The 17,798-nt window shown below is 36.3% G+C and overlaps 1 protein-coding gene across 1 annotated transcript; it reads right to left on the bottom strand.

The window, feature by feature from the left end:
* Positions 1 to 4,927: 4,927 nt before the first annotated feature.
* On the bottom strand, positions 4,928 to 8,706 carry LOC125674939 (uncharacterized). The gene is made up of 3 exons (XM_048912335.2): positions 8,028 to 8,706; positions 7,127 to 7,727; positions 4,928 to 5,571 (listed from the first exon to the last, which is right to left on the bottom strand). The coding sequence occupies exons 2-3, from the start codon at positions 7,647 to 7,649 to the stop codon at positions 5,120 to 5,122; spliced, it is 975 nt and encodes a 324-aa protein (XP_048768292.2). The 5' UTR covers positions 7,650 to 7,727; positions 8,028 to 8,706; the 3' UTR covers positions 4,928 to 5,119.
* Positions 8,707 to 17,798: the final 9,092 nt, after the last annotated feature.

Genomic DNA, 17,798 nt, shown 5'->3' with positions numbered 1-17,798 from the left:
GTCGTGGTAGTGGTGTATTTGAGATGACTGGGGATATTGTGTTAGTGGTGTATTTGAGATGACTGGGGATATTGTCGTGGAAGTGGTGTATTTGAGATGACTGGGGATATTGTCGCGGTAGTGATAGTGATGTACCGATTATCGTCGACTTTCGATTGTCGGTCGCTATAACTGAAACGATGTGAATAATAGATTGTCATTTTGAAAATCGAAAATGGCCGACGTCGGTATTTTTTTTCATAATACGAATATTCCTGCCACGACTTATCTAAATTCAAAAATGGCTGACGCAGCTGAATCATCCAATAAGATTGAATATTGTTTAACGTTTCTCTTGAGAATCTTTCACTCACATGGAGACGTCACCATTGCCGGTAAAGGCCTGCAAAATTTAGGCCTATGCTCGGCGCTTACAGTCTTTGAGCAGGGAGGGATCGTTATCGTGCCACACCTGTTGTGGCACGGGGCCTCGGATTTTGCCTCTTACAACAAGCAAAGTAATGAGGCTCTATTCTAACCCGGATCCCATAAGAACAACAGAAGTCGAGAGATATATCTCTATCTCGGGAAAATAAAATCGAAAGTGCGGGATTATTAATTTCAAATTTCTAATTATGATTTTGGACGTCTCCATATGAGTGAAAAATTCTCTCGAGAGACGTTAAACAAGATACAATCAATCTAATGATTTTACTCTAATACTTATCATTTCCATTAGTGGAACTCTTCAAATTAAAGACGCGTAAAGTCGTGCTACTGGGACATCATACGTAAACATTACTTTAGGCATACGTAATATAAATTATGGTATCGAATACATATTATAACCGACTGCAAACCACGACACTGATTAAAATTCTAAAGGCAAAAGGAATTGATTATTCTTGCAAGAAAACAGACGAACTTATTAAACTATGTAAAGGAGTGCAGGTACTAAATCTGCCAAATGTAACCGATATAAAGCATCAATCGCAAGAAGAACTGTGAAGGGAAAAACCAATATGCACATCCGACACAATAACTTTTCTTGTAATTAATGGGATTCATATGTTATTAAAATTATTCTGTCAGATTATGAAGACATTCTATTTTATCATACAATTTGGACAGGTTCATATAGCATGGACTTTGTAATCGTTAATACACCCCCCCCCCCTCTCTCTCTCTCATTTTCAAATATTTTAGAATAAGTTATATATTTGCCAAACTGCAAATTTTTTGTTAGACGTTTATAACACTAATTAACACAACAAATGCGTTTCTAAACTGCATGTAAGCTATTTTGAAAATTACAAAATATTGATTGACTTAGGACAGAGAACATCGTTGTTTGGAATTTTTATAAAAGGTGTAGTAGAGTTTAAAAAAACATGTAACATCCTTGATAAACTAGTGTTAGAATATTTTTAAAATGCAGTTTGACCAATGGCTATTTTATTTAAAAGTACACCATGTACTTTAACTTAAAAAGGGGGGGGGGTGCTATGAACGTTTCGTTTATGTCCCAGTAATCTCGTACTTGCTCGCGAGACTTGTGCATTTTCTTACCAATGACGCACAAGAGTCATCAAAGCGCGATAACTCTAATGTGCTGGTAATGAGAAGTATTAACTTAATATCTAGGGTAAAACATAAAGTAAATTTGATATATTTATGTCATAAATTTGAAATAATTAAAATTCGATTATTTTTCGATTAATCAATCGAAAAGGTACATCCGATTAATCCGATCATCGATTAAATTTTTTCCCCGATTGCCCATCACTAGTAGTGGTGTATATGAGATTATTCCGATGAAGGGGTTAATTCATTGTGGATTGCTAAGTACAGATATGACTTGTATAAGCAATGGGACCCTATCTAGGTATTGTTATTTTGTTTATTAGCACTTGGAATAAAGTTTCATTTGTATGAGGGTTTGAAATAAAAAGATGGTCATAGGTTTGCATTGAGCCCTGTGGGAAATGAATTGGTATTATTTTCTAGTATTATTTTCCCATTTAGAGCATGCTGTGTGATTTTGAAAGACAAAGAGCGGTAACTCTAATGCGTTTCATAGATTCATGGTAACTATTTGGGCATGAACGATTGCAAAATCCTTTTCCATCAGCATCCAGAATACTGTAGGCAGCTCCAACCAACTCTTATAACAAACATCTTCCCACCTCTTCCCCCTTTTCTAATCACGTATTGTCAAGCAGATCCAAAGCTTTCAAATCGTGGCTTATAAATACTTCCTTTTATTCAATTGGTCTTGTTCTTCTCGGATTTTCCTTTTCATTGTCATGGTCTATCGTGCTACTGAAGCCAAATGCCGTATAACAACTTGTGCCTATAATATTCAAGGATGTTCCAACAGTGATTAAACCTTAATGGTAACATTTTCGAACTAGAACATCATTTCGGAATGAGAGTTCTCAAAAGTAATTCAATTGAAAATTATGACAATTATATTTTACAGTTTACCCAATTCCTCATTATATTGGAATATACATAATGTAGCAAGCGATTTAATCAAACTTATAATTGCTCTAAATCTGAAAATTTTATTCTGTTGTAAAAATGTGCTATTTTATATCTGATAGTTTTGTATATAACTTAAACCATAATCATTGATATAATTAAAACTAAGTTTAAGATTTTATCCACAAAAAAAAAAAGATTTCGATTCTATTGAATACTGTAAAAGTGGTTATTTACACTGGGGGTTAGATACACGATTTTCGACGTTGAATATGATATACATTGTATCAAGTATGTATAACTATAGGTGAGGGGGAACTTTACGCGTTTATTGCGTTACCACACATTTTACAGAAACCGATTTTTGTACAGGAAGACTAAGATGTAATTTTGCTTTATTCAGAGCCTTTGGATAGATTTTCTAACACAAATGTTAAACGCAAAAGTTTATAAACCTCTTTTTCTGTCATTGAAACAGTAAATCACAATTTTGCAACAAGATATTTTGACACAAGAATGGAAGCTAGTATTGCTTTAAGAATCGAAACAAAAATGTAACCAAAAAATAAATATAGTCTTTTTTGTGCATAATGTAAACTACAAAACTTTGATAAAATCTATAATTAATTATTGCAAGAAAGTGTCAAGATACGATATGAATATTGTCGTCCCTGATCTGTCGCAAACTATGAGATAAGATCGGTATCGTGACTTCCTTTTTTAAAAGGTGACTCATTACAACAAAATGTTATCCAATGATTCGATTAAGCACTTTGTATGAAGCATGCGTTCACCATCGGAAGAGGAATACAAGCTCTTAGTTATCTTATTTGATTTTTTCCCAGAATTATAAAACACGAGTTTTCTTTGCGATATAGTAGAATTGATCACGCACCAACTTCATGTCGCATCCCAGATGAAACTAAAAAGAATGATATGTTAATTCTTATATTCATGTTTGTTCTGATCGAGATCCCATGCTTTTGTAGCAAATGTACCGAAATAACGATCGGACAACACACGATATAGTCTGTTAGAGTTTTATCGAATGAATATTTGGGAACAATATATAAAACAATATATAAAAGATATATATTTGATTTCGAAGGAATAAAAACATGAACCAAAATAAAGGCATTTAAGAGTGACAAGTGAATTCAATGGAAGACAAGAAGAGCGGAGTAAACTACATCCACGATGAAAGGTGAAGATACGAACAGTGATCAATCTCATAACTCCTATAAGCAATACAAAATAGACAGTTGGGCAAACACGGATCCCTGGACAGACCAGAGGTGGGGTCAGGTGCCTAAGAGGAGTAAGCATCCCCTGATATGATTTGATGGAACAGCAATGGAGTCGAAAAAGCAGATTCTGACAGGAATTCAGAGGATCTAAGAGAAATGAGAGAAAATGGATAGTTGGAGTTGACGTTAAGCTCTTGCGTCAGGTTTTTGCAAGCTAAAGAAGGGAAATATTTTTCTCACTCATGGCCGTGATGGTTGTTGCCTAGAAACAACAGTATACATGTATAATCATCATAAAGTAAATAGGCCTATGACTGTGTGTCAATTTGTTCGCTTCCAATCTTAAAGCCATCGAATTAAATTGCCATATTGCAGAAGTTTGCAGTTTTAGTTGCAGACAATGGTCAAAATAAAATAAATGGATGGTAGGTTGAATTTTTCTGAAATTTTATTAATTGAAGAAATCTCTCTATGTTGGCAGAATGAACACTAAATAAATATTCTGGTGCGTGTTTTTTTTTTTTTTTTTTTCATTTTGTTTGTGTTGTGGTGTTTTTAGATTTGTGAATGAGGTAAACACAAGAAAAGCAAGACAGAGCTCTAATATTTTTTTTTATGTTACAATAGCCAAAACCAGAATATTTCAGAAAGATCGTTTATCATTACAGCAGCGATTTTTTGAAACTCATTACCAGATTTTATTAGAAAATAAAAAACTACTACATCCTTTAATTCAGCCTATCTCAAACATTATTTTGATCCTCAATAATACTCATGTGTTTATTGTCTCTTTTCATTTAGTTCGTATCTGTATGTATATAAACTGTGATATTTCCATGTTTTGTAATAAATGTTCTCGATATGTGCATATGTTATAAACAGGACCACAATGTAAACTAGTTTATATAACTAATTGTGCAAATCTGTATAAATAAAGGATATTATCATCATTATCATTATCGTCATCAACATCATTATTATCATCATTATTATCATTATATGTTATTACGTATGCAAGAAGTCAGGGGTATATAGTACAATTGACCCACATACCTTTGAAACGGTGATCGTATCCATACGCAGGATTATCTTATCACGTGACCAACTTCATGTCATCAAACATTGAAAGTCATATAAGGAAACACATTGGCAAAAGTAGATATATACGAAATAACCCAACAGAATCTGCATTGAAAAAACACATCCTGAAATGGGAATCCTTGTTTTATAGAAGATGCTTTAATGAAATTTTTCAATTGCTAGCATGCATCGAGTATTGTATTTTCATTCCAAGTACATAAACAAGATTTGGAAGACATCTACATGTATATCATCTAAGCAGTGAGAGCAGTGAACACTTTAAATTAACATTTGCGCATTGTCTTAGTGGGGCCTTGAGTTGAGAAACATTACAGTTTCCATCCTGCAAATGAAGGTCTACCGGCGGTGGTACTGGCAATAATTCCTTTATTCCAACTTGCATGTGTTCTCACTAAGATTAAATCTCCTTTTGTCACACTCACAACAACAACACCTGTCTCCTGTACATCAACGCCTGGATTCGTATTCAAATGGAGGATACCATATTCCACGTCATTCACCATTAACTGTGTGGAATGGTAAGCATCAGAATCCACTCTAAAGGTCCATGAAAAGACATACGTCCCTGACATCGGCACGACGAAGTTTCCAGAGGATGGTAGATACCCGCCACCGATATTAGTTTTTACGACATCAAACACAAGAGTCTGCCGACCGTATATCGTTCCTGTGCTTTTCGACATATAGGCGTAAAATGCAACTGTATTACTCTGCAGTGGGGGTAACATTTGCGTAGTTGTCTTCAATGGTTGAAATATCTCTGAAAAGATTCATTTCAAAGTTAGAAAAATCACTTATGAATGACTACAATAGACATGTTACTACTTGATTTGTTTGATTACTAAAAGCACGTAGAATCAGGGGGAGGTGGCACCATTTTTGACAATGACTATTATTTAAAAATTATTTCAGAAAAATTCTAGACCGAGGAGGTTATCCTGCATCATCCACTAAAACATGAACTACTACGGCCCGGAAATATACAAACGAGCATTTTCCTATATAGTATACCAGATATATTTTGAAAACTATATCAAATATTTAGCTTAATGTTAACGGGTTATATCAACTGTTTTGAATATTCACAGTCCAAGAAAACTACACATACGTGGAAGAGGGATAACTTGTCCGTGCATCGACATGTTTGTTTACATGTGTATCAATCTCGCAAATGCAACATTGAATGACACGTTACATATGACATAGGGGTCCGCGTTTGCCCAACTCTCTATTTTGTATTGCTTGTAGGAGTTATGAGATTGATCACTGTTCGTTATCTTCGCCTTTCATATTCTTCAGTCCTTTATGAATTTGTTTTGCAACATATATTGATAAATTTGTATCACTACAAAATTGAATTATCCGGCATCGACTTTATTGTTGTATTGTAGTAGCAAAAACACGAAGTGCAGTTATTACACATGAAGGTATATCGCAGAATAAAGACCACGGCAATAACCGTGGGGAAATTGTTATTTTGCAATGTAAAATAATAGATATACATGTATTATGTACCTCCCAACTATTCTTAAAAGTAGTAATAAATAGAAACTATTTAGAGATTGATTGATTGAATATTGTTTAACGTCCCTCTCGAGAATCTTTCACTCATATGGAGACGTCACCACTGCCGGTGAAGGGCTGCAAAATTTAGGCCTATGCTCGGCGCTTATGGCCGTTGAGCAGGGAGGGATCTTTACCGTGCCACACCTACTGTGACACGGGACTTCGGTTTTTGCGGTCTCATCCGAAGGACCGCCCCATTTAATCGCCTCTTACGACAAACAAGGCGTACTGAGGACCTATTCTAACCCGGATTCCCTATTTAGAGAAGTATGATAACTAATAGTAAAATACTTCTGTCTCCTCCTTTTTCTTCTCAAAATATTTTGAGAACTCAACATTCAATTTTTCTTCTGGTTGTCCCCCACCACGATTGAAAATGAGATAATACATGCCTGTATTTTTACTTCACAATATATAGATTCTATTATTCAATACGAGCACACATCGTGATTCCACACAGCAGAGTAAATTCCCGGTAAGGCTGACATTTCAAACTAATACTTCTGTCACACCGACCTCTGCATTGTGAACAAAGTTAATTAAGAACTACTTATTTTTGTCCGAATTCAATCGATCTTTCTAAAAGATTGATACAATTCGGACTGTGTATTTTACAGCAGAAGAAACTTAACTGAAAAAAAGAGTGAATCTGCAAGACGCCATATGATTACTACAGCTCTTTTGTCAGTTTATTTGTAATCAAGTAAGCATGATGTTTACGATACTTAAACTGTATAGCAGGAAGATACCTTTTTCAACAGTTGAAAGGGATGAAGAAATATTTTTTAAACCCTCTTCTGTTTCTGTCTGAACCTTGCGAATATCATTAACCGATTGATATAAAGATGTTAGCTCAAGTTCAACTCTCTGGAAACGGAAACGGCTTGAATTGTGGGAAATCTCTATTTGATTTATTATTTCTTCATACTTCAAAAGTAAATTTTCATTTCTTGCTTGCAGTGCTTGGTTTGTTTTCTTGAGGTCAGTGACATCAGTTGTAAGGTCAGCAATACGTTTCTTCAGAAATTCATTATCGTTTTTAACTTCGACAACTGCTAGCGTCAATTCCTGAATTTTCTGCACCATTGAAAATCTAAGCAAACTCTCCTGGTTCACTAATTCGCGCAAGACGTTTGTAACTTGGGCAGCAGATTCTTCAGGCAAATCTTGGGACGTCATCATACTGAAATTACCGTTCAACAATGACATACTCTGCACATCACTCAGCATCAGCAAAACAAATAATATAACTGCTAGCATCATCGTTTTCATGCTGGACAGACTACGTGTGCGAATAGATTGAAATAATGACACCGATGACTTTTCGTTCCCTTTATGACAGCAATCAACCTACAAGATTGAAACTAAATTATATATACAATGAAAAGTGTGTTTATCAAAATTAATGCACGCCAGTTAAACTTTAACATGATTTATTTCAGCCCGGATTGTTTGGTTTTTTTTTTTTTTTTTTTTTGGTAAATCATCTGCAGTTTTATTCCAAAATCAATTCAGCAGTGAAAATTTATGAGAGATTTATGTTTCTCGACTTTTATTAATGGATATATTTACTGCATCAAATACTGAATTCCTTTTACAAATTATAGTTTTATAGATAGATAGATAGATAAAATTAGCGCCATATCCTACCTTTTAATCTGTATGACATTATGTGAACTGGCAGGTCCAGGAGAAATGGATAATCCTGTGGTTGAAAATAAATGCTTGCCAGGATGCTGTACTTTACACTTAACTCTCATTGGTTAACAACAAGAGAAATGGGACAAGATGAAATCTGAATATTGGAAATGTCAAGGTATTGTGTAATATATAAACAACCCCTGCCGTTTTGCTATTGACGTCTTTTGTAATGAGAAGATATTAATCACGGCTTCTATTATACATCATATCCTGCATCAGAGTCAGAAGATACTAATCACAGCTTCTATTATACATCATACCCTGCATCAAAGTCAGACTGCTTGCCTAATCTATTTGATGTACAGTATCATTGTCGACATTTTAAAGAACTGACAACTCGTAGAGTTCAAACCACGTGAACTCGGAATCTTTAGGGTTCTAATATCGGCAGACACTGCCTTCATCGAGAGTTCACGTTGGAATTCAAGAAGGGTACCTAATCAATGGTTACAACTCCATTTTACTGAGAAAGTAGGGCGTCAGTCAGATGATAGGTAAAGATATATTCAATCCAAATCTGCATACATTATCATTCACATCTGCACTATCATCAATATGCAATTTGAAATAGGGAAAGGGACCGATCCAATCTCCATCTAGTAATGCGAGTTTTCATATCCAATCAAAAACAGCATTGATGTTTTTGGACCTACTCATGATTTCCACCTAAAGTTTCAGGTCTTCCGACGCATATTATTGACACAATAGTGCACACTATCGGTATAGATAGCAACCATTTGTGAAAACAAAACATCAATCAGGGTATATACGTTCATGTATCATATAATGGGGTTGCCATTTTTGGATTATGTCTAACTTTGGGCTTACGGTTGATCTACATATTTGCTCAATTGATTCAACGATCACTAAAGTTGATATCACAATAGGAAAACAAATACATGTATATTCCACACGAAAGTGATATCTTCTCTCGAATTAAAACGGTATTCTTCTATAATATTGGATAAAAACCGTGCTTTGAGACTTTTATCGGATGTCGGTCAATGAAAGGACAATCTGGGATTATTCATGGTTTTTTTTTTTTTGGTTTTTTTTTTGTGTTTGTTTGTTTGTTTGTTTGTTGTTTTTTTTTGTTTTTGTTTTTTTTTGTCGCTTAGTCATATAACACATTATATGCATACAGTTATGAAAGTAAATGCAGTAAATAGAGAGTGCATAAAGTGTATATTATTACATTATTGCATAAACTTTGTATATAGCAAAGATTTATTTTACAGAGTGCATGTACTATATACCGCTAACTACACTAATTGATAGCAGTGCAGTTAAGTAATTTCATGGAATCCTCAAACTATTTACCTAAACTTTTAAGTTCCATTACGTTTTTACACCAGGAATCTTTATCAATTTATATACACTTGGTCTGACATAAAAGAATTGCTTTCTTCTCCATCGCCAACTTCCCATATTTAGGTAGCGATATGCCATCACCTGCATATGATACTCATGTTTCTGAACTGATTCAATACGCGAAGGTACATTCTGTCTATGATAAAGTTTTAAATCGGGGCAAGTTACTGTTGAAGAGGACATTATAACAATATAGCCATATCTAATATTGTACAGAATCCTATACGGCATTAATTTGAAAAGCAATGGCCACTTGTTGTGGCCTCGTGTTGTGGCCCCGTTTTGTTGTTCCGTGTTGTGGTCCCGTGTTGTGGTCCTGTGTTGTGATCCCGTGTTGTGGTCCCTTGTTGTGGCCTCATGTTGTGGTCCCGTGTTGTGACCCCGTGTTATGGTTCCCCGTTTTGTGGTTCCTTGTTGTGGCCCCGTGTTATGGTCCCGTGTTGTGGCCTCATGTTGTGGTCCCGTGTTGTGGCCCCGTGTTATGGTTCCCCGTTTTGTGGTTCCTTGTTGTGGTCCCGTGTTGTGCCCCCGTGTTGTGGTCCCGTGATGTGGCCTCGTGTTATGGTCCCGTGCTGTGGCCCTATGCTGTGGTCCCGTGTTGTGGCTCCGTGTTGTGATCCCGTGTTGTGGCCCCGTGTTGTGATCCCGTGTTGTGGCCCTATGTTGTGATTCCGTGTTGTGGTCCCATGTTGTGATCCCGTGTTGTGGTCCCATGTTGTGGCCTCGTGTTGTGGTCCCATGTTGTGGTGCCGTGTTGTGGTCCTGTGTTGTGATCCCGTGTTGTGGTCCCGTGTTTTTGCCCCGTGTTGTGGCTCTATGTTGTGATCCCGTGTTGTGGCCCCGTGTTGTGGTCCCGTGTTGTGGCCTCGTGTTGTGGTCCCATGTTGTGGTACCGTGTTGTGGCCCCGTGTTGTGATCCCGTGTTGTGGTCCCGTGTTTTTGCCTCGTGTTGTGGCCCTATGTTTTGGTCCCGTGTTGTGACCCCGTGTTGAGGCCCCGTGTTATGTTCCCGTTTTATGATCCCGTGTTGTGCCCCATGTTGTGGCCCCGTGTTGTGATCCTGTGTTGTGACCCCGTGTTGTGATCCCGTGTTGTGGCTCTGTATTGTGGTCCCGTGTTGTCGTCCCGTGTTGTGACCCCGTGTTGTGGTCCCTTGTTGTAGCCCCGTGTTGTGGTTCTGTGTTGTGGTTCTGTGTTGTGGCCCCATGTGGTCCCGTGTTGTCGCCCTGTGTTGTGGCTATGTGTTGTGGTCCCGTGTTGTGGTCTCGTGTTGTGGTCCTATGTTGTGGCCCCGTATTGTGATCCCGTTCTGTGGCCCTATGTTGTGGTCCCGTGTTCGCCCCATGTTGTGGCTATGTGTTGTGGTCCTTTGTTGTGGCCCCGTGTTGTGGTCCCGTATTGTGGCCCCGTGTTGTGGACCCGTATTGTGGACCCGTGTTGTGGTCCTGTGTTGTGGCCCCGTGTTGTGGTCCCGTGTTGTCGCCCCGTGTTGTGGCTATGTGTTGTGGTCCCGTGTTGTTACCCCATGTTGTGGTCCTGTGTTGTGGCCCGGTGTTGTGATTCGTGTTATGGCCCCGTGTTGTGATCCCGTGTTGAGGCCCCGTGTTGTGGTCCCGTGATGTGACCCCGTGTTTTGGTACCGTGTTATGGCCCGGTGTTGTGATCCGTGTTATGGCCCCGTGTTGTGGTCCCGTGTTGAAGCCCCGTGTTGTGGTCCCGTGTTGTGGCCCCGTGTTGTGGTACCGTGTTGAGGCCCCGTGTTGTGGTCCCGTGTTGTGGTCCCGTGTTGAGGCCCCGTGTTGTGGTACCGTGTTGTGGTCCCGTGTTGAGGCCCCGTGTTGTGGTCCCGTGTTGAGGCCCCGTGTTGTGGTACCGTGTTGTGGTCCCGTGTTGAGGCCCCGTGTTGTGGTCCCGTGTTGTGGTACCGTGTTGAGGCCCCGTGTTGTGGTCCCTTGTTGTTACAGGCATTGCCACGTTAAAAAAACCTCACTGCTACAGACATACAATGTGGGTCTGAACTTACATCAGATACATTCGAATAAGAGTGAAAAATTCTTGACAAGACGTAAAACAAACAAACAAACCGGTGATTGTTACGTCATTCATTATTTGATTATGTATCTATACACTACACAAACAAACAAAGCGGTGATTGTTACGTCATTCATTATTTGATTATGTATCTATACACTACACACACAAACAAACCGGTGATTGTTACGTCATTCATTATTTGATTATGTATATATACACTACACAGGACTATTTAAACAACATCAAATCGGACAGTTTTTGAAAATCATGTATGCAAATGGAGTTTTTGAAGTTGCGTAAACACACGCAGTCTGTTGTGTTGTGTGGTGGTACAAACTCATGTTTTAATATATATTCAATAGTGCGCCCAGCTTACCATACAAAGGAAAATATTTAATAGCTTCAGTACAAATTCCATTAGTTTAGTATATGCAAGTGTTTTTTCACTGAAATTTTGGATTACGCGGGACGTAATATTTTGAGAATATGCAAGTCAACTGTAATGTATACAACTGAATGTAATACTATGTAGAAAACAAATCCTGAACATTATTGACTTGTAAAGATAATAATCCTTTATGTACAATAATGAATCGAATTTATAAATTTGAATGCTTTGAACAAATATGATATTTTCTGTAATTTAACAGTAAGAAAAGGTATTAAGATAAAGACCCAATATTATGAAATCTACGTTGAAAACGTATAACTTGTATGACAATGATTTATCCATGTGTATCTTGGGTCTCACAGTAGATAATAAAATCACTAAATACAACCAGGGATGTAATCATACAAAATTAATGTAATCAGCATGTTAATGTAATCATACAATCTTGTGAATGGTGCCAGTGTGCGTGTAGATTAATATAATCCTTTATGAGTATGAGTGTTGGATAGGGAAATTCTACCGAGACGACAAGATTCGCAGTCTAGGACGAGGCTCTGCGGAGTCCTAGACAGTGAATTTTGTTCCAGAGGTGGCATTTTCCTATCCCACACGCGTAGATAATGAAGGATTATTTTTCCCACATTGTACCCACAGTTTAGTGCATAAATTTAAGAGCTTCGAGAACATTCAAAATTATCAATATTTTCATTTTAACTTCAATGCAAAAACTAATTAGACAGCCAGAACGAGCATCCCCGAAAATGATTTACGTCCACCAGAAAGCTATATCAAAATTAACTGTACAGAAAACAATATATAAACATTGCATGCAGCTGAGGGTAACATTGAAAATTTTCATTCATAGAAAACCATTGTCAAGCGAGGCGCGAAATTTTCAATGTTACCCCCAACAACATGCAATATTTGTTTTATTATACTGAGTATCATATAAACAACAAAAATATAAAGTGAATGGGGTTACAAGGCTTACTTTAATTCATATACGAGCAATAGCAGAGGAGTTGCTATTCTTCTTAAAAACTCGTTTCAGTTTGAGGTTTTAAATATTCTTAAGGATAACTCGGGCAACTTTTTAATTCTGAATATAAGTTACTTTAATGTAAAACACTCATTAACTGTGTTATACGGTCCAAATGAAGACAGTCCCGAATTCTTTGAGAATATTTCTAAACAACTTGAAACACTTGGTAACGATTCTGTGATTATTGGGGGTGACTTTAATGTTCCGCTTGACTACTCCAGTGATACAAAATTATATCGGAACAATAACAATCAAAAAGCAAGAGAACGGGTTTTGGAGATGATCTCCGAGCATAACCTAGTTGATGTGTGGAGAGAAAACAACCCGTCACTTTCAAGGTTCACCTGGCATGGACCCCATGGTAAACAAGCTCGCCTGGATTACTTCCTTATATCATCTTCACTTCAGGTCTTTACGGTCAATGCAGATATTGGTTATGCTTATAGGTCCGATCATTCTCCGGTCGAGCTATCTTTTAAATATGTTGAACAACCGCGAGGAAGAGGAAATTGGAAGTTTAACAATAGTTTACTGTATGACAAAGAATATGTGCAACTAATAAAACAATGTATTAACGAAACATTATCTGTTTATGAAATGTGTACCGATAACGAAGCTATCCAATATTCTATTAATGACCAACTACTCTGGGAGACATTGAAAATAGCTATCAGAGGTAAAACTATATCATATGCATCTTATAAGAAACGCGAAAATGAAAAACAGGAAAAACTCTTAGAAAATCAACTAATAGCGCTGCATAATGAAAATAATTGTGATACTGATAGGAGAGAGGATATAGAAAAAACTGAAAACGAACTTAAAAATATACGTAATAAAAAAATACAGGGAATAATACTTAGAGCTAAAGCAAGGTGGAACGTGGAGGGAGAGCGATCAACGAATTTTTTTTGTAATTTAGAAAAACGAAATTATATAGAAAAAATGATAACTAAATTAATTGATGAAGATCAAGAGTTCACAAATATTGACGAAATAATGAATATTCAAAAAACATTCTATGAGTCCCTCTACACATCTCGTGATTGTGAAATACAGGATCATCATTTACGTGACTTTTTCAATAAAAATAACCCATATTTAAATTTTTTAGATGCGGACGAGTCTGAATCTCTAGAGGGACCTATCTCAAAGAATGAATGTTTGTCCGCACTTCAAAAAATGAAAAACGGAAAGTCGCCAGGACTTGATGGATACACCGCCGAATTTTATAAATTTTTTGGTCAGATTTGCATCCGTTTGTACTTAACTCCCTAAATTATGCTTACCACTCGGGTTCTTTCTCCATAACTCAGCGACAAGGCGTAATTACATGTTTACCCAAAGAAGGGAAACCAAAGGAATATATAAAAAAAACTGGCGATCGATTTCACTTTTAAATGTTGACTACAAAATTGCATCATCTTGTTTGGCAAACCGAATGAAAAGAGTCCCATATAAACTTATTAGTGAAACACAAACAGGTTTTTTACAAGGTCGTTATATCGGGGAGAATACTAGGTTTTTATACGATTAAATTGAAAGATTAAATAAAGAAAAATTACCTGGGATACTTGTTTTAGTGGATTTCGATTCCATGGAATGGAATTTTATTACAAAAACATTAGACTTTTTTGGATTTGGTCCATCGTTTGTGAAATGGTTCAAAACACTATATTCAGATATTTCATCTTCAGTGCTGAACAATGGACACTTTACAGATTTTTTCAGAATTAGTCGAGGAGTTCGTCAAGGGGACCCTCTTTCCCCCTATATATTTATCTTAGCGGTTGAGTTTCTCAGTGCATATATGAAATACAACCCTAATATAAAAGGGATTAAAGTAAGTGACACAGAATATCTAATCAGCCAATACGCGGATGATTCAGCTCTAACACTGGCAGATGATCTCAATAGCTTAAATTCATCACTTGATTGTTTAGAATCCTTTGCACAATGTTCTGGTTTGGGAACAAACTTTCATAAAACACAAGCCGTCTGGATTGGGGTAAAAAGGGGCTGTGGTGAGGAGTACAAAACAAATCAAAATATAATTTGGAATCACAAAGGAAAATTCAAGCTTCTTGGTATTATATACGATTTAAAAAAAGATGATTTCACTGAAGATAATTTTAAGGAAAAACTGCAATCAATGAAAAATTTGTTACATGACTGGGCTTTTAGAAACCTTACAATTATGGGTAAAGTCACAGTGATTAAAACACTAGCTTTGCCAATTCTTATTCATTGTTTATTGTTTATCTGTCCTTCCAGATCCTAAAACTAAATTATATGACGAGATTCAAAAACTTATTTTCAAATTTATCTGGAATAATAAAAACGACAAAATTAAGAGAAATATCATAATGAATGATAAAGATAAAGGTGGATTGAAAGTTCCCCATATTCAATCTTTTGCGAAAAGCTTAAAACTCGCATGGATTAAAAAGTGTCTGAACCCAAATTGTAGGGCATTATGGAAAATTTTATTATCAGATAAACTTGAGAAATGGGGATATTCAAATATTTGGCAACTTCGGAAAGAAGGTCTTTTGATTGCATCCAAAGAATTTAATAGTTTTTGGTGTAATACAATGAATGTATGGGGTGAAATTGTACAACATCCTACCATGGCCCCCCTCAGAGATTCTAAAACAGCCAATTTGGCATAATAATGAAATATTAATAAATAAACAACAGGTTTGTAAAATATCTTGGATTAAAAAGGGGATTTTCTTTATCAACGATCTCACCGACGCACAAGGAAATTTTCTCCCGTTTACAAATTTTCAAGAAAAATTCGAACTAAAGACAAATTTCTTAACGTATAATGGAATTATATCAGCAATCCCAAAACGTTGGAGAGAACTTATACAGAATTTCCCTAATAATGAAATGTATGACAGTTATATTGTAAAATTACAAAATGTGACAAGGGTATCGAATTTTTTTTACCCTGTTTTTATGTCATCCGTCGTCGAGACCCCATGGAAGGTAAAACAGAAGTGGGAGGAGAAATTGTCGATAAAATTTGATGAAAATGAATTGGAGCATTACTTTATGATTCCACATCATGTCATAATGAACACAAAACTCGTCACTTTTCAATTTCAAATTTTACATAGAATACTTTCTACAAATTCAAAGCTTTTTATTTTTAAATTACTAGATACGGAATTGTGTTCATTTTGTCATGAAACTAAAGAGACAATAATTCATTTATTTTGTGAATGCCAGCCATGTACGAAATATCTGGATTATACTTAAGCAAAAGCTGGCAGAATTATGTGGTGTTGATGTATGTTTTAATGAACAAACAGTTATCTTTGGATATAATCGCAAAACGTCCGTGAACTACAGAGCAATTAATCTACTGATACTGTTAGCTAAAAGGTTTATATATATCTATAGATGTCAATATACGTTACCAAATGTGAAATCCCTGTTTGAATATATAAAATATTTTAGGTGTATTGACATCTACTCCTCCCACTCATTAGGATTACGAAAAGAAAATGAGATTAAAGAGAGCTGGCAGATCATCTCAAAAATCTTATAAATGTTACAGTTTGTATGTAAAGGTATATATGTATTTGTATGTATATGCAATTTGAAAATTAATATGAATGTTCTATGTGCATAGATTGAGAATAAAAATATATATAAAAAAAAAAAAAAAAAAAAAAATATAAAGACTTACGACGTCTCTCGACATTTTATCAATCACTGTCATGCAATGTTTTGTATGTCAATGCAGGCATTTCACGTTCACTACAAACACTCAAACGACGTCGTTTAACAATGTACGGTGAACCATACGCGCATAAATTCAACAATAATGTGTAATATACCATTGTCAAGTACTCTTACCCGTTAGTAGATACTATCACGCTGGAAAGTGTGCTTTCAATTCTCCTTTTTTTCCCCCATGTTTCTCGACCTATCAGATTCGAGCATTTTACGTGAAAGTATAACAATACAAAATATAAGTGTAAGCTAAAGAAAAAAACAAGGCTTTCTGCCAGAAACCTATATTGAATTGAAATTTGAAGAAAACAATACAAAATATTTTACTTCACCGTGTAAGGTAAATCATAGGGAATACATGACGTCACAATCAAATGGAGGTGCAGCAGTGTGAGACAGAAAAATCTCACATGGCTGTCTCACATGGGTAAAGTTGATCTCATATTGGTGACAGTGGGATGTAATCATACAAACTGAATTTCGTGAATGGTGCCAGTGTAGATAATAAAATCACTAAATACAATTAGAGATGTAATTATACAAATGGAATCTTGTTAATGGTGTCAGTGAACGAAAAATGAACTGTCAATATAACTAAACAATAGACAATCTAACAAAATAAACAATATCCCCACAGGCGGGGCGCGCCCCTCCCAATGAATGTCTACAAGTGTTTTCTATGAAGTATCGTGCTGACAGTGACCTTTGGACCCCGAGAACAATAGAGTCTCTTGATAACAAAGTCACATGAATGGAGCAAAAATATGGACCGTGATGTGTCACACACATGCACGCACACGCACGTACACACACGCACGCACGCACACACACACACACGCACACACACACACACACACACACACACACACACACACACACACACACACACACACACACACACTGAATTGGATTGCGAGAGGATAACACATTTGTGTTCCAGGCGAATATACACAGTGCAAGTTAAACAGATGAAAATTTTACAGAAGAAAAGGATACTCAAAGCTTTGTTGAGTGCATGCGATATATTATTTTCTGAATGCAGAACAGGTTATCAGTAGTAAAATGATAAGGGAAATTACTGCATTTTCCATTGGTCTTATGTTTCTAAGATACAAATTAATAAAACAACTAAGAA

This window comes from Ostrea edulis, chromosome 3 (assembly GCF_947568905.1).
Source record: "Ostrea edulis chromosome 3, xbOstEdul1.1, whole genome shotgun sequence".
NCBI lineage: Eukaryota > Metazoa > Mollusca > Bivalvia > Ostreida > Ostreidae > Ostrea > Ostrea edulis.
Note: the sequence above shows the minus strand (reverse complement) of the source record. Positions and strands in the feature narration are given on the sequence as shown.

Bases quoted from the DNA above. Each gene is read 5' to 3' on its own strand.
- LOC125674939 (XM_048912335.2), bottom strand. From the start codon at position 7,649: ATGAAAACGATGATGCTAGCAGTTATATTATTTGTTTTGCTGATGCTG. The intron at 5,572-7,126 runs GTATCTTCCTGC...GAATCTTTTCAG, and splicing joins CCTTTCAACTGTTGAAAAAG to AGATATTTCAACCATTGAAG.